At 38.6% G+C, this 25213-nt stretch overlaps 1 protein-coding gene across 2 annotated transcripts in view; it reads left to right on the top strand.

Annotated features, from left to right (window-relative positions):
* The window catches only part of celsr1b (cadherin EGF LAG seven-pass G-type receptor 1b), a 60375-nt gene that overhangs the window by 25325 nt on the left and 9837 nt on the right, over positions 1 to 25213 (top strand). For both annotated transcript variants that reach the window (XM_053631212.1, XM_053631213.1), the window contains exons 6-22: positions 5728 to 5885; positions 8794 to 8957; positions 9061 to 9186; positions 11533 to 11699; positions 13041 to 13226; positions 13508 to 13621; positions 13822 to 13996; positions 14370 to 14511; positions 16083 to 16203; positions 17118 to 17301; positions 17590 to 17691; positions 18445 to 18539; positions 21286 to 21495; positions 21746 to 21929; positions 22111 to 22254; positions 22917 to 23142; positions 24860 to 25027. In XM_053631212.1, coding sequence (XP_053487187.1) covers positions 5728 to 5885; positions 8794 to 8957; positions 9061 to 9186; positions 11533 to 11699; positions 13041 to 13226; positions 13508 to 13621; positions 13822 to 13996; positions 14370 to 14511; positions 16083 to 16203; positions 17118 to 17301; positions 17590 to 17691; positions 18445 to 18539; positions 21286 to 21495; positions 21746 to 21929; positions 22111 to 22254; positions 22917 to 23142; positions 24860 to 25027 — 2666 coding nt within the window. The remainder of the gene's footprint in view (positions 1 to 5727; positions 5886 to 8793; positions 8958 to 9060; positions 9187 to 11532; positions 11700 to 13040; positions 13227 to 13507; positions 13622 to 13821; positions 13997 to 14369; positions 14512 to 16082; positions 16204 to 17117; positions 17302 to 17589; positions 17692 to 18444; positions 18540 to 21285; positions 21496 to 21745; positions 21930 to 22110; positions 22255 to 22916; positions 23143 to 24859; positions 25028 to 25213) is intronic.

Genomic DNA, 25213 nt, shown 5'->3' with positions numbered 1-25213 from the left:
CTGACAGCAAGGTTTATTTTTTACATAGGAAAGGGAATTGAGGACATGCAGAGTCAGTAAATAAGAGCACGGGTTTATCATCAGTGAGGTTGTCCAGTGCATGTTGCTCCATACAAACCTTAATAAGAGTTATAAATATTTGAGCCTTAACTAGTTGCAGATTCAGTTTGAGTACTGAAGTAAATCCTTGCTTAAAGCACTGAGAATGTTCAGCATGTTAGAAGAAGAATAGCTATTTTGTTGTCTCATCTGTTTCCAGTTTCATAGTTATCCAAACAGTTCTTCTATGTGAGCATGTGCTCGTCTAGATCAGGCACACTCACACACACACACACACACACACACACACACACACACACACATTGAAGTGATGGTTGTTAGCTGAATGGAGTGTCTGGATTTTGATTAGTTGGACTCTGTCCATGGTGTATGTGTCAGAGTGCAGGAATGCTCTCAATCACTGTATTTCTTTGGGCCCATGAGCCAGGCCTACTCACCCCTCAATGCACTTTTATGTGTTTTCATTCAGCAGCAATGATATTAGGAGAAAATCTTCAGCACAGGCTCTTTAGATAGATAGAAGATAGAAGAATTTGGGGTTGTTGTTCTAGGACTCGAGATAGAACAGAATTGTAAGATCTTTTAGAGAAGCTTCTTTCAAGTGTGTTATATTCCTGAAGAAAACAGGTTTATGAAAGCTTCAATGCCAAAAAGGAATGGCTATGTCTTAAGCACAAAATACTGACAGAGGTTTTTAATGCAGTACCCTGTCAGATTGCTATCTATGTACCATGAGCTTGCAGCTGTATCAGTCTCAACTATCATTTTTTTGCTTGAAAGAGGCCAGAACCTGTGCAGCAGCCAAGCCAGTTTTATTTCTTATCTCCATGAACTGCAGTCTACATACCACCCATACCTGTGGAGTTTATACATATCCAATGCATTATTGATTCAAGGCAACATTTACATCTATGTTTGTGCAGGAATGAGCCTAATAAAACTGTGTACAAAGTGCAACAATGCAAATACTGAAAACCCTGTGCAAAATACAAAACACCAACAATGGAAACAGTTGCACTACGTGTGAATTTTGGAGGAAGACTAAGTGGTAGATTGTCGGTTTGTCAAAACTCAATCTCCAAAAGGAGCCACTGGCTGTCACTAAAGAATGTCATTAGACCTCTTCCCTACTATGTTATTAGACCTACTTGAAATGTCTGAAGAGTCCTGTCTGGAATCAGAACAGCTTCCAGTCTTTGGTTGGCACTTGTAGACGATTTGACATTCACCATCATTCGTCTGTTGTGACAGTTCAACCATCAGTTTCTCATTATGGTTAAGATCTCATCTGATGTGGTGCAAACACTTAGAGGGCTTAGCATGCCTGGTTGAGGGTTTAATGCTCAAATTTCAGTTTCACTCGTTGGTTAAACGAAATAGTGAAACCACATCCCCAAGGCCATATAGTCAATAGAAGGTTGACAGGCAGGCAGAGAGAAAGCAGAGGATTTAGTACACATTGTCCAATATGTGGAGTGGCTTATACCACAGTAATAAGGGTTATCAACAGGGGCGTAACCTGGCCTGGGCATTCGAGGCTGTAGCACCAAAGGTTTTTCTTTAGCCCTGAATAATTATCCACTTGGAGTGGTTTGTCACTGTGTTACTGAATGCCAGTAAAAGAAGACGGCAGTGTTGTAATTTTGTATCTTCAGTGAACGGTTTGTTGTATTTTATCATCAGTGACCAGAGGCAAGACCAATCAGACAGGGTTTACAGGAAAATAAGTGGAAATACTCGTGTCAGAGGAAAAATAAATATATACGGCAATTTTTTTACCAGTAAAGGCGTTGAAACTGAAACACTAACAGCCTCACATGCTGAGCAGGAAAACAAATGTTAATGTGTTTAGATGTAAATGTCTATGTAAGTTCCAAGTTATGTGAACAAGATATGAGCAGAGCATAAGGACAGCTAATGTACTTTACATGACACTGTAGCAGCTAAACCCATACAATGATAACTTAGTTGTGCCTCCCCTTGGCTAGTGACACCAAACTAGCCTGGTCTCGTTTTAGGTAGCCAAAATGTTTTACATTTTATTGGTCTGGTAATCCTACAAACAGTGATAACACCCGATGATAAATACAACTTTTTATGATAAATGCAACTTTTGTCCAGTTTTCACATTTTTTAAGCAATTAACCCTCACATGGAAGAAAAACAAAACGCATGGAAATCGACACCCATGTATAGTATTTGTTAGGCACGGACCTTTCCCTTCAAGCCTCTGCAGTGTCGGTTTGAAAAGATGACGGACGTTATGCTTTGTGTGTGTAAAAAGGCCCCTTTGGTCTCAAAGTCATTGCTAGTGCTGTTGTTTGACAGTGTCCTCTCAAATATAATGTGAAATCATGTGTTTAAATCATAATCCAGTCACACTGGGGATGTCTGGTTATTTTATTGGCAAACTGATATTACTACATCTAAATTACTACTGCTTTATGAGCCAAGTTTAAATGTGCATTGCGTGAGTACTGTAGAATAGGCTTTATTATTCATTTATAATAGAAAAACCTTCATTAGACTGCCTTTGCAGGTGTGTTGATTTATCATTTGCTGAGCAAATTGACACAGTAAAACCACATGTTAATGTTAACCTGAGCTACCTAACTAACTACTTAACTTTAACTGATGATTTCATACCTATCTAGCAACCACAAACAGGAAAAACTATGTAGACAGCCAAAACTTTTGAAACAATGTAGTACATATCAGCTGCATTTTAAATGATTTGTCCAGCTTACTGTATAGTGTAAGATGCAGATGGAAGATCAGAAATGATATATCATTATTAATGTTTACAAATTTGCATTCAAGAAACTGCTATCAAAACATTCTTCTGTCACAGCAAAAGGTAAAAATAATCTGCTTATTTATTTTTGGACAGCAACAGCTTAACTTGTTAAAACAGAGCCTGTGCCCTCAGGTAGAGCTTTGTGAGTGAGTGAGGTTTGGTGCCTGTCAGCTTGAGCTATTAGTGTGTAGGCTTGTCATGAACTAAAGACTACAATGCTTCACCAAATGTAGAATGTCCTTCCATTAATCCACCTAAATTGCACTCTTTACTGAACACATCAATTTAGAAACGTTATGTGATTTAATCAGTAACATTTCTCATTCACAGAGGTACCAGTTATAGGAAATGCCATCTGGTTCTCTTATTTTAGCTAAGTGACTAGCTTCGGCAGTGAAGATTTTGGACATTCATTTAGAAATCCCCTCAGAAACAATGAGCGCATATGTTAGCTAGTTGATTAGCTTAATCTGTGAAGATTATGAACAATTATCGATATGATTTATAGTCATCTTAGCTAACATTAGCTAGCTGGTTAGCGTTATCATTAAATATTTTGAACACGGAGTAAACATGACTTCCCTTTGGAAATTCTATTGGATTAGCTCACTTTAGCTATGCTATGTCGTGATTTTGTGTGATTTCTGTAATGTTCCCTGTAACACTCTTTAGTTCATGTACAAAGGACATTGTGTCATGTCAGTTGACATGCTAAATAAATAAAGTAAATTAAATACTGCCAAAGCAAAAGGAGCAGAATTAGCACAAGCTGGCTAGAGTTACTGTATAATAATGCAGGCTTTTGCTGCACTAATCAAGTCTGCAGAGATTTTTCTGACATTGAATGGCATACACTTTGTCTGGTATCTCATTTTCACCAGTGTTTTACTGGCGTAATCCAATTAAATGTTTAGCTGTTGTGGGCACAGCTCCACAGTCTGGCAAGCAGACACCTCACGCTACGTCTGAGAGATTAACACTACACAGTAGCTACATCTTTTTTATGGTCATGCTGTTATATACAGTGAGGGAAAAAAGTATTTGATCCCCTGCTGATTTTGTACGTTTGCCCACTGACAAAGAAATGATCATTCTATAATTTTAATGGTAGATTTATTTGAACAGTGAGAGACAGAATAACAACAAAAAAAATCCAGAAAAACGCATGTCAAAAATGTTATAACTTGATTTGCATTTTAATGAGGGAAATAAGTATTTGACCCCTCTGCAAAACATGACTTAGTACTTGGTGGCAAAACCCTTGTTGGCAATCACAGAGGTCAGATGTTTCTTGTAGTTGGCCACTAGGTTTGCACACATCTCAGGAGGGATTTTGTCCCACTCCTCTTTGCAGATCTTCTCCAAGTCATTAAGGTTTCGAGGCTGACATTTGGCAACTCGAACCTTCAGCTCCCTCCACAGATTTTGTATGGGATTAAGGTCTGGAGACTGGCTAGGCCACTCCAGGACCTTAATGTGCTTCTTCTTGAGCCACTCCTTTGTTGTCTTGGCCGTGTGTTTTAGGTCATTGTCATGCTTGAATACCCATCCACGACCCATTTTCAATGTCCTGGCTGAGGGAAGGAGGTTCTCACCCAAGATTTGACGGTACATGGCCCCGTCCATCGTCCCTTTGATGCGGTGAAGTTGTCCTGTCCCCTTAGCAGAAAAACACCCCCAAAGCATAATGTTTCCACCTCCATGTTTGACGGTGGGGATGGTGTTCTTGGGGTCATGGGCAGCATTCCTCCTCCTCCAAACATGGCGAGTTGAGTTGATGCCAAAGAGCTCCATTTTGGTCTCATCTGACCACAACACTTTCACCCAGATGTCCTCTGAATCATTCAGATGTTCATTGGCAAACTTCAGACGGGCATGTATATGTGCTTTCTTGAGCAGGGGGACCTTGCGGGCGCTGCAGGATTTCATTCCTTCACGGCGTAGTGTGTTACCAATTGTTTTCTTGGTGACTAGGGTCCTAGCTGTCTTGAGATCATTGACAAGATCCTCCCATGTAGTTCTGGGCTGATTCCTCACTGTTCTCATGATCATTGCAACTCCACGAGGTGAGATCTTGCATGGAGCCCCAGGCCGAGGGAGATTGACAGTTCTTTGTGTTTCTTCCATTTGCGAATAATCGCACCAACTGTTGTCACCTTCTCACCAAGCTGCTTGGCAATGGTCTTGTAGCCCATTCCAGACTTGTGTAGGTCTACAATCTTGTCCCTGACATCCTTGGAGAGCTCTTTGGTCTTGGCCATGGTGGAAAGTTTGGAATCTGATTGATTGATTGCTTCTGTGGACAGGTGTCTTTTATACAGGTAACGAGCTGAGATTAGGAGCACTCCCTTTAAGAGTGTGCTCCTAATCTCAGCTCGTTACCTGTATAAAAGACACCTGGGAGCCAGAAATCTTTCTGATTGAGAGGGGGTCAAATACTTATTTCCCTCATTAAAATGCAAATCAATTTATAACATTTTTGACATGCATTTTTCTGGATTTTCTTGTTGTTATTCTGTCTCTCACTGTTCAAATAAACCTACCATTAAAATTATAGACTGATCATTTCTTTGTCAGTGGGAAAACGTACAAAATCAGCAGGGATCAAATACTTTTTTCCCTCACTGTAATAGTTGGGGGAATTGCCATGACATAAAAAAATATTTCAAAACAAGAGCCCCGTATGGTACTGATCAGTTGTTTTGTGTTCCATTCAGTTATTTAGGATTTAGTTATTTAGCCGACACTAGAAACTGACATGTCCCTGGCATTTTAAAGTCATTTTAAAGAAAAGGTCTTTCTAGGCTGCTCAGCAGTTTGTTTTAGTCACAAGAATATTTACTGGGTTTTTTTGTTTTTGTTTTTTTTAGCCTCACATTGGGCGTACTGGTCTCCCTCATGGTCCTTCTGAGGAGAAAGTTGCGGTGGTTGCTGTGGACGATTGCGATGTGGCCATGGCTGTACGTTTCGGTGGTCAGATCGGAAACTACACGTGTGCATCCCAAGGCACCCAGACAGGCCAGAAGAAGTGAGTCTGAGCCAGTTGGTGTTCTTACAGTTGTCCTCCTGTTGTCTTTAATGTTATTCTTTAATGATCCAGTAAGTGATGTGTTGTTACATATGCCATAGGAACAAAACATAACCCAGAATCTTATATGTTTATACTGCATATATTAGATGCAAATACCCATACTGACCTTATACTTTCACAGGCAGGTATAAATACTCACTGAACAGGACAGTAAAGAAATAAGATCTGAGTAAGGCATGTTAACCGCATGCAGGTGTTGAATAGCTCATCATTATAGGAGATTAGAGCACATTCTCCCACTTTGCTTTCACTTTCTCGCCACTCTCTTCTTTCCAAATCTTGTTTTGTCCTTATGCCAAAGCTGTCTTATAGGCTTTACAATGCAAACACACTTGTAGGTCATCTGGCTGGTATTTACCACTGTTTATTAATCTTATCTCTGTTTAACTTAGAGATGATAGCCCTTAAAGATTTCAGGTGAGGAAATAGCTTTGAAATGCAGCTATAAGTGGAAGGTCATGTTCTCTTAATGAGGAGCCACCCATAGATTTTAAGCTTAATAAAAGGTAAATGGTCTGCACTTATATAGCTCTTTTTTAACCTTAGCGGTTCTGCACTTATAAAGCGCTTTACACTGTGTCTCGTTCACCCATTCACACACACACACACACACCAATGGTAGTAGAGCTGCCATGCAAGGCGCTAGCTTGCCATCGGGAGCAACTTGGGGTTCAGTGTCTTGCCCAAGGACATTTCAGCATGTGGAGTCATGGGGGCCAGGAATCGAACCACCAACTCTATGATTAGTGGACAACCCGCTCTGCTACCTTAGCCATAGCCGCCTCAATCAAAGCTGTAATGCTGCATGTAGGACACTGCTAAAATTCTCTGACCTATTAATCTTGTGCTAATTTACAGGTATCTGGCTGAAAATGAATTAACATATATTTATTGCATAAGTTTTTTACATTAAGTCTCTCATTGCAGAGTTCAGTGACTTTCCTGTTCAACTTCAGAGTTCGTTTATACCTTTTCTTATGACTAATAACCATGTAAAAGCAGGTACAAAGCAGTTTTCACCTGCTTTCAGGGTCCTATCAAGGAATTTTGGGCCCAAACTCTATTTGATTTCATGTTGCATTTTGTATTCATAAAATATATTCAGACATATTCAGAATTTTTAAGGCTCCTCTTTAGTGTGCATGCAAAAATGATTGCTTCCTAGGCTGCTTTAGAGTCAATAAATTGATAATCAGGATTAATCCATAAAGTAGGAACAGAAATATGTGCCAGCTCAGTTATGGTACTATAATAACATCTTAAAATGCAATACCTATCCAAATTGAGATTACAGAATTATCTCTTAATTGTATCGTATTCTAAATACATGCTGCATTGTAAGACATGTGAATAATATGGTACATGTTTGCATCGCTTAATACAGCGGAAAGCAGTCTTTTAATCTGTGGAATGTTTCATTGAAATGTTAAGCCGTTTACACTTAGACCTTTTAACTTTCCTTTTTTGAAAAAGCCCTTGGGTCATGAGGTTCATATGGTTCGAGGTTCGAAGAACTGTAATCAGTAATTTACAAAATTCAAAATGACTTACGCACAAACATACAGTAGCAACTCAGTAAACACATGAGAGCTGAGAGCTGAGGAATATGAAGAGGAGTAACCAGACTTGTGATTCTAACACTTCTAACAAAAATACTATGAGTGATTCTCATATTGTATTTAATTAAGTTTCCTTTGATTACTACCACACATCTCAGTTCCTCTGAGGACCAGAGGAAATGATACACGGATGCGATGCAATGACAGGATTTGACACCAAATGTATCCACCAACTCAGACATCCTCGCTCACTGAAGTGCCGTCACTTTACAGTGACATCTGTTATTAATGATTTTTGCCTAGTTGGTGTCAAATACTTTGTCTTTGTGTCCCATCCATGTATAATTTCCTCTGGTCCTCAGAGGAACTGAGATGTGTGGTAGAAATCAAAGGAAAGTTAATTAAATACAATATGAGAAGCACTCATAGTATTTTTGTTAGAAGTGACATCTGTTAATGATTTTTTTTTCCTAGCTGAATCACCTTTCACTGGGCAATGGATCTGCATATACACCACTACACACTGTTACTACACACTGAATTAGCATCAAATTTAATAATTGCATGTGTACTTTACACAACTTTATGGAAATTCAAGCACATTTTAATCACTTGATTTTTTTTTTAATTATTATAATAACTTTATTGTATTATATTGTATTACTATTCAGTTAACACATGCTACAATAAAAACACTTCAGAGTAGGAAGCACCTGTGTGTCCTTGCTCTAGAAGCCATCCTCACTCTTCAATTTCTGTACCGGCATATTTACAGAATTATTACGTTCTTAATGAAGGTGGGCTTTATTTTATTTCCAGGTCATGGGCTGAAGCTTGTTAGATTGAGGAGTGAAGAGAGCATCAGTCAACAGTATTGAGAAGCACTCTCTTTTTGACTGACCAATGGTAGAAAATGAAGTACCCAAGTACTTTGCATTAGTTCCATACTTTTAAATAAAAATGTAAAAAAATATATATATATATTTCTGAAAAGTATAAACAAAAATCTAAAGTTGAAATGTTACATCTGCTTTCACTTTTTCATCCTGTTCAGGATGAAAAGTTTTGCTTAAACAACTTAAACAACGACAAAAGTCACCGAATTGTGAGAGTCATTGTGAGAAACAGTGTGTGAAATATTATAATTCCAAGGGAATTGTAAAATTATATAAAGTATATATTTGTCAAATATTATTTGTAAACACAATAGATGCACATCTTCTAGAAGAGCTCTAGCTGTAGGTCATTTGGAAGATTGGGACCTCATGTGTCATGTGTATGTGCAGGTCTCTGGATCTCACAGGCCCTTTGCTCCTGGGCGGAGTTCCTGACCTCCCTGAGGATTTCCCAGTAAGAAACCGAGATTTTGTGGGCTGCATAAGGAACCTCGCGATCGACAACAAGCCCATTGACATGGCCAGCTTCATTGCTAACAACGGCACGGCTGCAGGTTAGATATATTATACACCCATTCCACCTCACAATCTTCTCTAAAATGTAAGGAGGTCCTTTGGTTCATTCAGGATTAATGAACTTGGTCCATACTTTTCCAGGTTGTCTTGCAAAGAGTCATTTCTGCAGCAGCAGTGTGTGTCACAATGGAGGGCTGTGCGTGAACAAGTGGAATACATACTCCTGTAAATGTCCGCTGGGTTATGGAGGAAAGAACTGCGAACATGGTAGGAGAACCTCTGTTTAGCAGACAAACATACAGATGTACTGTAGGCATAATCAAACCCACACACAGAAACACAGGGATACACGATTAATCAGACTTGTAACTTAAAATAGGCATACAGATTATCGAAAACAGAAAGCGTGTAACGCTTAATGTTGTTTGTTTTTTGCAGAATTTGTTGCTTTATGTTGCATACTAGATGATTAAGCAAAGTTTTATAATAAAAGTATCCCCAAAATCTCAGGTGTGGAGAGAATCAGTGGAATCGCATTATTCCACGACACTCAATGTAATGTGAAAAAAAAAAAGTACTGAATCTAGCTGAACTAGTTTCTGCTTTTTTCTGACCAAGAACCGAAAACACAAACTGTGCATGAAGATGTGTTTGGGGGAAAAAATCATGCACTATTACCAGAGTCTGCAACTGTATACACTGTTTTTTTTTCTCTGAATTATGTCACTGCTATTTTCTGTATCTGCCATCCAGTTAAATTACTGTTAATCACACACTACGTGTTTTTTTGTTATAAAAACGAAATGTTTGAAAAGATCGGGGATCTTCTGATCAATCTGAAAAAAATAAAAAGATTTTTTGTGATATAAGAGCAATAAAACAATTTTAAGCTTGCTGTTACAGGATAATAACTTTGACTCTTTGCGTCATGCCGCATCATACTACTGCATTGTTGATTATATTCCTATATCAGCACACCCTGTGTTTTTATTCCTTACATACTGCCTAGAACTTAAATTAGGTCAGGCTTTAGAGAACTCTTGAGTGCTAGGTCAATCCATTTGACGCTGGCTGTGTGACATCTCTCAGCACCTTAACCAACATGAATGCAGGCACGCCACGTGCAGTGTGACATGCTGGATGTGATGAATTGGGCACTTAGACTTAGAGCAGGAAATGTGATCATAAGTGGCTTAACATTTTCAGAGAGCTTAGTCTGGCATAATTCTTTGAGATCCCACTGATGGATTTGGCTCTCTTATGCCACTTATTATAAACCAAGTTTGTTTAAAGTCTCAACACAGATACATAGTAGGATACAATAGACTCCCAGACTCCAAGTTCAGAAGTAGAATTTTACCGAAAAGCTGATGATAATATGGTCGTTAAATGGAACTGTATAAATATGGACTATACTTGCTATTACTTCTCTCTCTAAAAAAAAAAAAGTTTCTCATGGTTTTTTTTATTGTTTTTTTTTTATTCATGTTTTTTTTGGGAGATTTTTTTGGAAAATTTGTTACATGTATAGATAGCAACACAATCAGTCATAGAAATCCAAAAAACAGGATGCACTTATCAAACCCTGTCCAGAAAATAAAAACAAGTACATTCGAGCAAAGGAGTGACCTAGTCAACAATATTGCTGTATTTATTCAGACAAAGCTTTCATTTTAATGTGAGCCCAGAAATTATCCCACAAGGACAACCCCTCCTTTTTTTGATTGTTAAATCTTCTAGTTTAAGGGTTAATGTGGAACCTTTTCTGAAAGAAAAAACATCTGTTGTAGGGTTCCACCTAGAACCTTTAATGGTTCCCCCAGAAGTGTTGAGTATGCTTGATGGTACATTGAGTGCTGTTAGCTACTTGAGCCTCACAGCTAAAGCGTACAACTAAAGAACAACCATGTTTTGGCTGATAAATTACATTTAGAGTAAATGGGTTTTTTTAGATTTTTTTTTAGCTATTTTCTTACAATCAGTAACTTAATGTAAAAAGACAGGTTTCATACCTAATGACTGCCATGACATACGTAAAAGCCCTTTTAACTTTTTTCAGTATGAATGCTTGGGCACGAAGATGCTTGTATGTTTGATGAGAGACAGATGCATTTTAGTAGTTGTGCTCAAAAACTCACCGCATGTCAGCAGAGAGAAAAACTCCACAATCCCCAGTGGCACACATGTAGCCAATATGTAGCCTCTCTGAGTGCCAGACCTTTCTGAAAGAAAGTGTGTCAGCACTGAGCCTCACTGCTGTTAGTCCAGCTCATCTGGCCCTGACATGCTGAAGTAAAATGTTTTGCCTCAAGCAGTCAGCATGTAAGAATTCTGCATGGTCCTCATTAAGAGGCTCCCTCCTGGTTGCCTGGAAAATATTTGACCACACACAAACATTTGGGACTGTTTTCCCTCAGCCCAAAAAAGCCTGATCGCAACATCAAAAACCTCCTTTCTGCTGCAGGTATGTTTACTTTCCGACAGAGAAGCGATCAAAGGAAGCGTGACTCCTCAAAGATAATTAACTAGGATAATTGTTCTAAGTTTAGAGCTAGAAAACTTTGTGTGTGTGTGTGTGTGTGCAGTAATGCTGAATATGCTTTCTCTCTTCAGTGATGCTCTCGCCGATGCGTTTTGATGGTCATGCCTTGGCTTCATGGAGTGATCCTGACATCACTATAAGCATCCCGTGGTACATCGGCCTGATGTTTCGTACCCGTAAAAATGCTGGCACTCTGCTCCAGGCCAGTGCTGGGGAGCTGTCTAAATTCAGCTTACTGGTGAGTACATGCGGGTTTTCTTCACTCACGACACCACTGGTCGCCAGGACACAGTCGTAGACAACTGAAACGAAGCATTTCACACTTGATTGATGCAGATCAATAAATTTTTTCTTTAGTGCGGTTCATTTTGACAGGTGTGAACGCTCCACCCATCGTCACGGTCACAACAACTGCATCACAGTCTTGGTCTTGTGGTTTAGTTTTATGATGTCTCGACCAATTGTTAAACATGAAAACTATGAATTATGGGTAAATTATATTGTAATGCATCACATTGTCTGTGAATTGTATGCCATCTGAGTTATGTGATTTATTTCTAGTAGTATGGTTTTATTTTTCAGAGGATGCATCCTCTCAGGACTTTTAATGACAATCAAGAAATGATATGCAAGGAATAACCCAGAAAGGACTTTGCTGTTATACAAAAATAATCCATATAGGTGTGGTGTGATATGCGGATTATTTTCATATAACAGCTTGGTCTGAAGTGTGAACTGTTTATGTTCCTATTATCGCTTACGCTATATCAGCTATAAATTGTTTAGTGTATTCCCTCTTTTAAAGACACAAAACCACACAACTTGTCATGTTGAAAACGTTTCCTGACAGAGATGTCATGTTGCAGAGAAACCTCTCTGTCAAGGAAACTTTTTCAAAGCCCAGACAATCCTGACATCCTTCCATTAATGTTACATAAACATCTCCTAACAGAAAACTTCACCATATAGTCCATTATACAATTTTTGTTAAACAACATGTTTTATTAATCAGTTTATTATCAGCCTTGGATTATGTAGCGCATCATAAAAGCTCCTGTGTATGTGCTGTTACTATACGAACAATAACATATTAGAGTTAGTGTATTAATACAACCCTGTCGTATATGTCACATCTGGAACTACTATCAGAGCTGATATAGAAAATTAATCCACATGTTCTGATTTGATCATTTAAATGCATTGTGATAGAATATTTATTACCAGTGCTCATTCTGTTCATGCACTATAAGTTGCTGGTAGTAATGCCAGACAAGCAGCAAAAATAGCAAAACAAGGCAAATGTAAAAGAGACTAAGGGCTTATATCTTTACCAAATTCATGGTCAATCAAAAAAAAAAACATCTATATGTATTAGCAAGTCGATGCGTGTGTAAATCCTTGCAGTGTAAAACCAGCCGAGTCTACTTATGTGTGAAAAGCTCAACTTTAGGAGGTTCTTACTTCTGAGCTTATTTGGTCTATTTATCTAATTAGCAAGCTGAATTAGGACAAAAGCGTAAGGATGATTGGAAAAGAAGGCATATAAAAACTGTGTTCTCTCTGTGTTTCGGTCTTGCAGGTCAGTAACAAGCACGTGCATTTCCAAGTGTTCGTGGGTGCACGGCGTGTGGCTCTGCTGGATTTTCCACAGGTCCGGGTCAGTGATGGTGAGTGGCATCACATCCTGGTGGAGCTGAAGAGTGGAAAAGATGGGAAGGACATTAAGTACATGGCCCTGGTCTCTCTGGACTACGGAATGTTCCAGGTGTGTACTGACCAAATCAATGGGGCATGGAGGAGTGTTTAATTTGTCTCCACCTGACTACAGTGCCCATTACTCAGTAAACGTGGTCTCATGGGTAACACAATGATGAAAACTTTCAAACAAAATAAAATAAAAAAATTTCTGGAGAAGGTTCATTTACATTGCTCACTCATGTATACCACTAGAGTATATCATTTATCATTATTTCTTAGATCTGGGAGTATGTGTGATATTTATTTGGGTTTTCCTGGTATTTCTGGGTGTTCTAACTTGACGTGTAGAGGACAGTGGAAATTGGAAACGAGTTGCCGGGACTGAAGCTGAAGAGCCTTTATGTTGGAGGATTGATGAAAAATGACGGCTCTGTGCTAAATGGCTTTCATGGCTGCATGCAGGTGAGTCCCATCACGAACACACACTCAAAAGCATGCTTGTATGAGGGTCCATAAAGTATATACTATTCTAATGAATGAAAATGGAAGCACTCTTATACTTAAAAGATTTAAATTATTTTGGATGATGTCTGGAGATATTCAACGACATGCACATATAATCACATATACACACACTCGTAGCTCTGTTATTATGTATGTAGGGCGTACGGATGGGAGAGACCTCCACCAACACAGGGAACATTAACATGCATCAGGCTCTGAGGGTGCAGGTGAAGGATGGATGTGACGTACCTGACGCGTGTGTGTCCAGCGTGTGTCCCACACACAGCCGCTGCAGCGACAACTGGGCCTCACATTCCTGTGTGTGTGAACCAGGTAAGATTCACGTCGGGTCTTGATCTCATTACTGCACATTAAGTTTCAGTGCAAGACTTGGAGAACGCTTAGCATGATTCTCTGGCTTGTGTGCTATTCATGTGTAGATCAGCACATAATTAGCTACTACTAAAACTGGGGTTCATTTGGCTAAATAAAAAACAGATTAACGCTACTCACAGAATCCTGTTAAGGTATCATATTACGTAACAAAAGGAGTATATGTGTATCTGTGTGTATGGGTGCATGAGCACCACACAGGTGTTTGATTGTATGTGTGCGCGCGCGCTCGCACGTGTGTGTGTGTGTGTGTGTGTGTGTGTGCACTCATGTCTGAAATGTGTTAAATGTCTGCATTGGGGCTGTGTGCCAGGTTACTTTGGGAGTGACTGCGTGGATGCGTGCTTGCTGAACCCGTGTGAACACACATCCAGCTGCGTGCGCAAGCCTCTCAGCAAACATGGTTACACCTGTGAGTGTGGACACAACTACTACGGGCAGTACTGCCAGCACAGGTAGCATTCATTTCCCCTGACCTTCTCCACACATTCTCCACACATCTGACCTCCTCAGTATAATTACATGCCTTATGCATGGCTTGACCAGAAACCTGAATTTTCTCAGTCACATATGGTGATTTCCCTGTATACATTAAGGAACAGGTTCAAACTGAAGCTAGTAGAACTTGTGGTTCTTGTTCTAGTTCATTTTTCACGAACTTGAGCGACAACAGGGTGATGAGAGTAAAAACCAGTGTATCAGTTTTTTACCATCTAGCAACACCACAGTGAAGTCCAAAATGAAAGGCATGCTCCGATTAACATTTTTTCCTTTGTCTGATTGGTCATTTGGTTAATCAGCTGCAATAAAATTACTGACAAAAAGCCTCAGTGACAAAGGCTTTCATAGAAAACAGCAAGATGGAAAAATCCCCATCATGGTGAAATTATTTTAACCTCATCCAAAAATCTGACAGAATGAAATGCATATTATTTTGTAAAAATCTGTTACAATTGTGCTTTTGACAGCACAAACATAACAGTAACAAACCACGTTATTTAATTTTAACCAGCCATCCATGTTCCATACCGCTATTCTACACAAGGTCACAGGGGAGCCTGTCCCAGAGAACTCAGGGCACAAGGCAGGGGTCACCCTGGACGGGGTACCAACCCATCGTAGGGCACAATTGCACACACATTCACACACTACGGACTATTTGGATCAGCCTGTCTTTGGACTAAGGGAGGAAACCAGAGTGGAGGAAACTCCCAAAGCATGGGGAGAACATGCAAGCTCCGTGCATACAGGGTGGAGGCAGAATTCAAACCCCCAACTCTGGAGGTGCAAGGCGAACATGCTAACCTCTAAGCAGCAGTCAGTCAGCAGCGAACAGCGCTGATATCTGAGTCTGCCTGGAAGCCCTATTAGCTTCCACACCATAAAATGCAACTATAAATGGTTAAAGAGAATGACATGTCATTCATTAATAAATAGGGTTAGGGTTAGTGAAATTGTTGGCAGATTGCTGTGGTATAAGAGAAAACATATTGGGACTTGCAGTTATAGGTAAATAATCAACAGTGAGGTGGTGGGATGATTTTTTTCCTATAACTGCAAATGCCATCATGCTTAGTTTCTTGCTTAAATTTGGATACTCTGCTTTAAATCTAGATTTGACTTAAATAAGAAAGCTGCATAGCTGCGTTACACTCGTGCATCGTCTTCAGTTTTAAGTGATGAATGTAATTTTTAATACCCTGTTATAAAGCCCGGTTAAACCATTGCGTCATGTTTTATTGACACAACTTAAGAATTTCCTCATTACCTGGATTGTTGAGTAATGTCTCTTTCAAAAGCAAACACACATGTTGTTTGGTGTTGTGCCTCTGGGGCTCAAACATGAAAAGCTAGCACTAAGCCCACTTCTGCCTCTCCCACTGGCATGTGAAAGAATATCCTTTAAGCATCTTTGGTCTCTGCTGGAAATGTTGCCTCTTCAGCCATTTGTTATTTGTTTGACGGATTTCTGCAGTTAATGTTTCCTGTGTCTCTACTGGTCTCTGTCACATACACATGCACACAGAGGAAACCAGCCGTGTACTCGTGGATGGTGGGGTTACCCAAGCTGTGGCCCATGCAACTGTGCAGTTAACAAAGGCTTCAAAAGAGACTGCAACAAGACTACGGGTGTGTGCGTCTGCAAGGTACAAACAACAAGCTCCCGTATATATATATATATATATATATATATATATATATATATATATATATACAAGCTCCAGTATATAAATCAATCATTTAAACTTGTGTATAATGAGAAATAAGGTCTTGCCATGAATATAGCACTATAGTCTTGTTATGAATTGGACACATTTGCCCATAAGAAGTGATCGGAGTAGAGACCTTGGAATTTTAAGACTGAGACAGAATTAGTGGAGATGTGTGCAGGTTAACAACAAAAATAACAGTTTTATTAAAACAGTCCAATACGATATGCAAACGAGTAGTCCAGAGCAAAGGGTCAAAATCAAACACTAAGTAGATGACAGAGCAAAACTGGAAAAGCGAAAGGTAGTGACGTTCTGCTGTTGCTATGAGCGTCGAAGTTTGGATTGAGAAAGTCAGGCACTTTCAGTTGAAGCTCTGTATCAGTGCTTGTGTTGTTTTCCTGAAATGTCATCACAGATAGTGACTTCAGGCACTGCTTTGAGAATTGGTCTAGTTTTGGTGGGTTGTTTTGAGTAGTCTATATTCTGCTCATGGACAAGCATATTAGTATTAAAGCTCTAATCACCTAATAGTATAATAAGCCCTATCAACACACATAAAGATTTCTCTGCCCACGTACAGTGTTTCTAGTTCATATAGTTCTAGAACAAATTTATTTGCCCTGGCTTACATTTATTTATTCATCAATGTTCAGGATTAGTCATTGTTATACACATGTTTGATTTAACCTCTTAAACAAAAGGCTTATTATTTGGTATATTATTATTATTATTTAGATTAAATTATTTTGAGGCATATATTACTCAGTACTAACTATGAATTGTTTTGTAGCTACAGGGAATTTTTCATAAAAAGGTATCAAGTTATTCTTTTTGTGTGTGTGTGTCAGGATAATTACTACAGGCTAGATGGAAGTGACACCTGTTCCCCGTGTGAGTGTTTCCACCTGGGATCTAACTCTCGTACCTGTGACCCCATGACTGGGCAGTGTCCATGTAAAATTGGGGTGGTGGGACGTCAGTGTAACCGCTGTGACAACCCCTTTGCTGAGGTGACCTCCAGCGGCTGTGTGGGTATGTAACCTGTAAATCACTAAACTCCTGAAGCAAATTGGACAGGGTTTCCTTTACACCAGTTATATTTACTAAATATACTGAATGCTGTGTATTTGTTATATTTGTTGCTTTTCAATAAGGATACTAAAAGCTCCATGGCATGATAAGAGCTCCAAGTCTCAATACTGAAACTGAAGAACAAATCTCTCTCTCTCTCTCTCTCTCTCTCTCTCTCTCTCTCTCTCTCTCTCTCTTTCTCTCTCTCTCTTACTTTAACACTGGCTCTTACGTAACATACTCTCTCAGTGGTTTACGACAGTTGCCCTAAAGCCTTTGATGCAGGCATCTGGTGGCCCAGGACAATGTTTGGTGGACCTGCAGCAACAAACTGTCCCAAAGGGTCTAGCGGTAAGTTAATCAAAAAGTAATGATACCTTACGTTATTTTTTTAAACACATTATATGTCATGGTTAAGCGTATAACAACCATAGTTACCATGAGACACCATAGTATCGTAGTTATAAATGTTATATACTTAATTACCATAAAATACCATAATAAAACCAGGGTAGTGTAATGTTTAACCTCCAAAAGAACTGTCATTTACAGTGTAATATTAATTTAGGCTTTTTGCATTGTTTTACCACATCACTCTAATCTAATTGCATGTAATTGTTGATATGGTGATGTTTTCTGTGAGAAGACATTTTTGGAAGGAGTCTCTGGTGTCTGTGCTTTCAATCAGTAAGATATAAAGCTGTTCTTTCTCATTTGTTTTTTGGACATTGCACAACATTAAATGTAACTATGAATGGATAAAGGTACGTGATATGTAAGTTGTCATTCATTAGTAAATAAAAAATAGTTAGAATTGGCAAATTGCTGTGGTATAAAATGAGTAAAGTGTGTTATTGTGTTACACCTTGTCATCTAATTACTGTATAATAAGCGTTAGAGTTTGGAAATGTAAATTAGTGTAAGAAGTCCAATGTTATATACATAGTTATACAAAATGCCCCAAGTAAATAGGTCATGGTAATACTTATGATTTAACACATACTAAGCCATCGTTACTATGAAGTACTATGAATAAACATTCATTTGTTTATTCTTTCACATGTCCACGCCATGTGCTTCTGTTCCTACATATGTTTTCTGTAGGCACAGCTGTTCGCCACTGCAATGATAAAGAGGGCTGGCTTCCCCCAGAGCTCTTCAACTGTACCTCTCTTGCCTTCACCAAGCTCAGGAAAGAGGTGAGTGTTTCTTATGATTCACACAATGTTTGTCCTTGTGATTTTTTACTATCCACAGTCAAGGAACATTCTTTTTTCTGATTGTAGCCTCAAATTTTCATGTTCTTCTATATAATGGACTATGTTCTGATTTGTATGTGGTGCCTGAGCACTAGAGGTCAACCAATAGTGGATTTTACCGGTAACTAAGTTGGGCAGTACTTGCCAATAACAGATTAATCAACCGATTGATACTGAATGAAAACATCACGCTCAAATGAAAATATTGCTGTAAAAATAAACAGTACTACCTGTACCATAAAAATGTACTGTACTTTTTACAATTAAATATAAATATTAATATATATTAGCTATTAATAAATAATAAAGTAAATAAAAGATATACATCCAAACTGAGCCAAAAATGACACTCCATATATATATATATAGGTGCATCTCAAAAAATTTTGATATCGTGGAAAAGTTCTTTTTTGTTCAGTAATGCAAAAATGTAATGCAGTAATGCAGTGATTCGTGCAAAAGGAGCCCAGACCAAGTATTGAGTGCATAAATTAACATACTTTTCAGAAAGTTGACATTTCTGTATTATAGATTCTTTATTCTAATATTTTGAGATACTGGATTTTTTTTCCATGAGCTGTGAGCTGTAATCATCACAATTAAAATAAAAAAAGGCTTGAAATTTTTCATTTTATTTGTAATGAATCTAGAGTATATGAAAGTTCCACTTTTTGAATTAAATTACAAAAAACACTTTCCCATGATATTAAAATCTTTTGAGATGCACCTGTATATATACAGTGCCCTAAACTAATATTGGCACCCTTGGTAATATGAGCAAAGAAGGCTGTGAAAAATTGTTTTTATATTTTATATATTTTGTTTAAAAAAATCACAAAAATACTCTGCTCTCATGGATATCAAACAATTGCAAACACAACACATGTTTATCCAAAAAATATCTAAAAGTATATTCCCATTGATATTTTACTCTTTTTTTAGTACATCTGGGTGACTAGGAAATGGAAATTGTTCAACCATGACTTCCTGTTTCACAGGGGTATAAATATGAGGTAACACATAGGCCAACTTCCCTTAGTCATTCATAACAACGGGTAAGACCAAGGAATAGAGCTGTGATGTGCAAAAGGTTGTTAAGCTTCTCAAAATGGGAAATGGCTATAAGAAAATAGCACAAGCATTGAAAATGCCCATTTCCACCATCAGGGCAATAATGAAGACATTCCAGTCAACTGGAAATGTTATGAATCAACCTGGAATTGGACATGTATCTATATTGTCTCAACACACTGAGAAAAAATCTCCAAGGATCGCACCTGAAGAATTGCAGAAGTTAGTTGCGTCCTGGGATCAGAAAGTCTCCAGAACTACACTTTGAAGTCACCTACATCACCACAAGTTGTTTGGAAGGGTTTCAAGAAAAAAGCCTCTACTCTCATCCAAAAACAAACTCAAGCGTCTTCAGTTTGCCAGACACTGCTGGAACTTCAAATGGGATCGAGTTCTATGATCAGATGAAACCAAAATAGAGCTTTTTGGCAATAAACGCCATAGGTGGTTTTGGCGCACACAGAGAGGTAGCCATATAGAAAAGTACCTCATGCCCACGGTTAAATATGGTGGTGGCTCTTTAATGTTTTGGGACTGTTTTTCTGCCAGAGGACCTGGACATTTTGTTAGGATACATGTCATCATTGACTCTATCAAATAATGATAATGATAATGAGTCTTTGTTTATCACATATACATATGCACACTTTTCTTCGCATACCCCAGCATGTTAGGAGGTTGGGGTCAGAGCGCAGGGTCAGCCATGATACAGCGCCCCTGGAGCAGAGAGGGTTAAGGGCCTTGCTCAAGGGCCCAACAGTATATTACAAGGTAATAATAAATATCAACAGATATTAAATGAAAACCTGACTGTCTCTACCAGAATGGGCCATGGTTGGATCTTCCAGCAGGACAAGGATTCAAAACATACATCAAAATCAACACAAAAATGGTTTACTGACCACAAAATGAAGCTCCTGCCATGGCCATGCCAGTCCCCTGACTTGAACCCCATAGAAAACCTGTGAGGTGAACTGAAGAGGAGAGTCCACCAGCGTGGACCTCAAAATTAGAAGGATCTGGAGAGATTCTGTATGGAGGAATGATCTCAGATCCCTTGCCATGTATTCTCCAACCTCATCAGGCATTATAGAAGAAGACTCAGAGCTGTTATCTTGGCAAAGGGAAGTAGGACAAAGTATTGACTAAAAGGTGCCAATAGTTATTGCACACCTATATTTAACAAAGTTTTTTTGGGGATAAACCTGTGTTTTGTTTTCACTTGTTTGATATCCACAAGAGCAGAGTATTTTTGTGAATTTTTTTTAACAAAAGATCAAAATGTTAAACAATAAAGACAATTTTTCACAGCCTTCTTTGCTTATATTTACCATGGGTGCCAATATTAGCAGACATCCAAAACGAATCAAAAAACACTTAAGTGTTTTACAATGTATAACACTTTATAATGTGTAATGCAATGGACGCAAGCGGGAGATTTTTTGCATATAACTGTTATCGGCAAAACCGATCAGTCGGTCGACCTTTACTGAGCACCAGAGTAAATGACTGCTTCTCTTCACTGTGTTTTCTGATATTTAAATAACGCTTATTCAATATAAATGAAATGTAGCTCATTAAGTGTGTTCTGTTGTAAATATGGATGCTGCTTCAGAGTGAGGAGCTTCATGCCAACTCCTCCAGACTGGATGTGGAGAGGTCTAAAAGCCTGGCGACCATGTTGCGCAGTGCCACAGAGAGCACAGAGCGACTGTATGGGAGTGACGTAAAGACTGCATACCAGCTGATGAACAGCATCCTGCAGCATGAAAGTCTACAGCAGGGATTCAACCTGTCTGCCACACATCATTCCACCTTTAATGAGGTACAGCATAAAAAATCAGCTACAATTGATTAAAATAAAAACTGTGTAATATGTGTAAGGCCAGAGTAAATTAGCAGAAAATAAGTAGTGCATAGAGGAGACACCCACTGTGGGTACGCTTCAGTTCTACGGAAACAATTACACGCCTGATTAAAAGTTTAACAAATACAAAACATGATCCTCCATATCGCATTTTTGATGTCAGTAATGAGATTATTATCTGTGTTACTATATTGTGTGATAATTCTAGGACATGGTAAGAGCAGGTAGTGCTATCCTGGACCCGGTCAATAAAGGTCACTGGGAGCAGATCCAGCGCTCGGACGGAGGCTGTGCTGACCTGCTGCATCATTTTGAGGAGTACGCCAACACCTTAGTCCAGAACATGAGGAAGACCTACCTGAAACCCTTCACCATCGTCACAGACAACATGAGTAAGTGCTGCAACAAATCCCACCCTTAGGCATTTTAGAGTTTCCCACACTGCTTTTGACAGTTAAATGTGCTCAATTATTTATTATTATATAGCCTATTGATTGGTCTAAAAAGGGATAGCAATGAAAAGACAGTGTTGTATTTGCAAAATACTCATACAGTTCTTCTTCTTCTGGACAGTTTTTGCAATGGACCTTCTGGATTCCTCCTCCGTGAGCCAGGCCGAGCTCCCTCACTTTCAGGAGATAAAAGAGGTCTATTCCAAAGAGCTGGAGTCCTCTGTGATTTTCCCAGACTTGTTTATGAGGCCAGCAGGAAGCCGAGGTACATGTTACACCCATTCACTACTGGAAAAGAATCTCATTCTATTAAAGGAACACTCCAGTGTTTTTTTTAAACCTGATTTATATCTACCACATCTGTAGTGTATAAATTTCCATGGATCATACACAAAACTCACTTATAACGAAAGTATTAAGGCAGTTGTTGGGACATAAATCAATGAAAAATGTTTTTGTAAAATGTAAGTGTTTTTGTATAATGCGTTTTATTTACAAATTAAAAAAAAACTAAGGGTAAATTAAGCTCCAAATCTGTATTAATCTTTTCAGAGATATGACTTTCAGAGGGGGAAAAAAATAGTTTGTGCCATCAGTGTAGTGATGGACACAACAAAACCTTCAGCAAAGTAACCAGAGTTACATTATAGTGCTCCAGTGTTGGAAAGTTTGGTTAACTAGGTTAATATAACTTTGGTTATATTAACTCTCACGTGTCCCATTGTAAGACCTTTACTGTTTGAGTGTTACTGTTATGAACAATCATTTAAACTCTTATAGATGAAGAGTTTAAATCACCTTTCATCATAAGTAAGTTTTGACTGCAATGAGGTTGAAAATGCGATGAGCTTTAAAGGTACTTTAATCGCCTGAGCAACATTTAAATTAACAGTGTTTCATACTCACCAGAGTATTTATATTACACAGACATTGCTACCACAGAACCTCCTGTACAAAGTAATTCTTCCATTCCACACATTGGTCCAGAAGGAACAGAATCTCCCTCTCTCATTACTCCTGGGCCATCAGCTAAGAAACGGCGACATAATGAGATTGCTGAGTCTCAAGTCTCAAGTGTTGCATTGGTCATCATCTACAGATCTTTAGGCCAGCTTCTACCTGAGAACTACGACTCGGACCGGCGCACACTCAGGTGAAATTAAAACTGTCATGCAATGAACATAATCAACAATGGGGTGGTGTGATGCATAAGCATCCTGACATTCATTATTTTATTATTACAGCACGGCACTGTGTTTTAATCCTCTTATACCACAAACTGCCTTGTTTTTTTAAACACAATAATTTTACAGTTACATTTAATGTTGTGGAGCATCCACAAGTTAGTTCCTGTTATCACTTTTGTTATAATAGCTATAAACAGTTGTTCCCTCACCAGCATGTCCTTTTTCTCTCGCTTGTGATGCTAATAATAAGAAAAAGGCAGCTTGTCACGTAACTGAGAAACATTCCTGTCTACCTAACTAGAAATATGGAGATGGGTGATCCCATCGAACTGCCAAGAAAAGGCTCTACACACTTTTCCTTTTCCTTGTTTTTTTTTTTAACCCATGGGCTTGTCAGGTATGGAGAAACCACAAAGTCCTCTGTCTTGAAGACTTTCGCTGTGGCAAAAAACGTAAAGGAACAGTTCTCCTTAAGGCACTGAAGTCGTCCTTAATAAATGTTAAACATCTCACCAGAGCAATGTTTATACATTTTTCATTGTTAAAAATATATTTTTTTCACTTATTGTTAGGTTTAAATGATGTGAATAATAATGAATTACAACAAGTGGATTAATATAAATCTGTGACTCTTGATATAAATCTGTAAATCTTGCAGTCTGCATTACAGTCTGAGCTGTGTGGTTATAGAAAAATCATTAACACCTTCTGACCAATCAGAGTGGAGAATTCAACAGCACTTTGGTATGAAATGAATGACTGACATTTGTTATATTGTTTGAACTTTGCATCAACATTACTCGCATTTTGCTTAGGTAGGGGAAGTGGTATTTCAGCGGTTAAGATGTTGGACTTCTTATCAGAATGTTGTGAGTTCAAATCCCAGCACTGCCAGGCTGCCACTGTTGGGCCCTTGAGCAAGGCCCTTAACCCTCAACTGCTCAGTTGTATAAATGAGATAATTGTCGATAAAAGTCGCTCTGGATAAGGGCGTCATGCTGTAATGTAATGTAGGTGTTTATTCTCGATGTGTCTGTCCCGACCTCTCTGATCTCTTTTATTTTGATTGTAAGAAATCTTTATTCATAATCGTTATAGCACATTTTACACTAAGGTTATAGAGTGATTTACCATACAATATTAAAATGAAACAAACACAGAAAATGTGACACAAGTGAAGCATACCAGAACAGACTAATCATGCTAACTATGGCCTTTTGGTCAGGTTTGGTCAGATGTGAAATCTGTTTTTTTTGGGTTTAGAATAACAAAATATAGATGGGTGACAAATTAAAGGAAAACCCCTGAATAAATGAGTGAAGGATTCAAAGTGTAACATCCTGCTCTGCTTTGTGCCATGTATAAAAATTCTGAGAGGGCCTAGTGGACCTCAATTTTAAGATGGCAAGAGAAAAAGTGACATTTGCATCTATGGGAAAGACATCAGGAAACAGGAGTGGAAATTGTTGCTAAATGCACACATTCCATAACCATAAAGGAAAAACAGAAGAGCAGCTGTTGTTCAGGTGACTGACAGTGTCAGTGTCGGATGTGATCAGACTTTCAGCAACAGTCCGTCCACAACAGCATTTTTTCCTGCTTTAATTTGTTGTCTATCTGTATGTTGTCCGTTAAAAAAGCCCTTATTTGATTGTACTTTGCTTATGCCTCTGATATCTCCAGACTGCCCACTCGTCCAGTTATTAACAGCCCTGTAGTGAGTGTGATAGCACACCAGGAGGGAGAGAGCACCTCTCCTGTACCACACACACCCATCACACTGATGTTCAGACTGCTGGAGACACAGGAGAGGACTAAACCCGTGTGTGTCTTCTGGAACCACTCTGTTCCGTGAGTGCATGCGATTCAGTCTGACGTTCTCGATGTGTCTCACCCTATGCCTCTGATCTCTCTTATTTTGCTTGTAAGAAATGTTTATTGATATTCTTTATTTATAGGACATTTTTACTCTAAGGTTACAGACTGCTTTACCAAAGTATATTAAAATTAAACAAATGCAGAAAATATCAAATTAAT

Source organism: Ictalurus furcatus, chromosome 8, assembly GCF_023375685.1.
Source record: "Ictalurus furcatus strain D&B chromosome 8, Billie_1.0, whole genome shotgun sequence".
NCBI lineage: Eukaryota > Metazoa > Chordata > Actinopteri > Siluriformes > Ictaluridae > Ictalurus > Ictalurus furcatus.
Note: the sequence above shows the minus strand (reverse complement) of the source record. Positions and strands in the feature narration are given on the sequence as shown.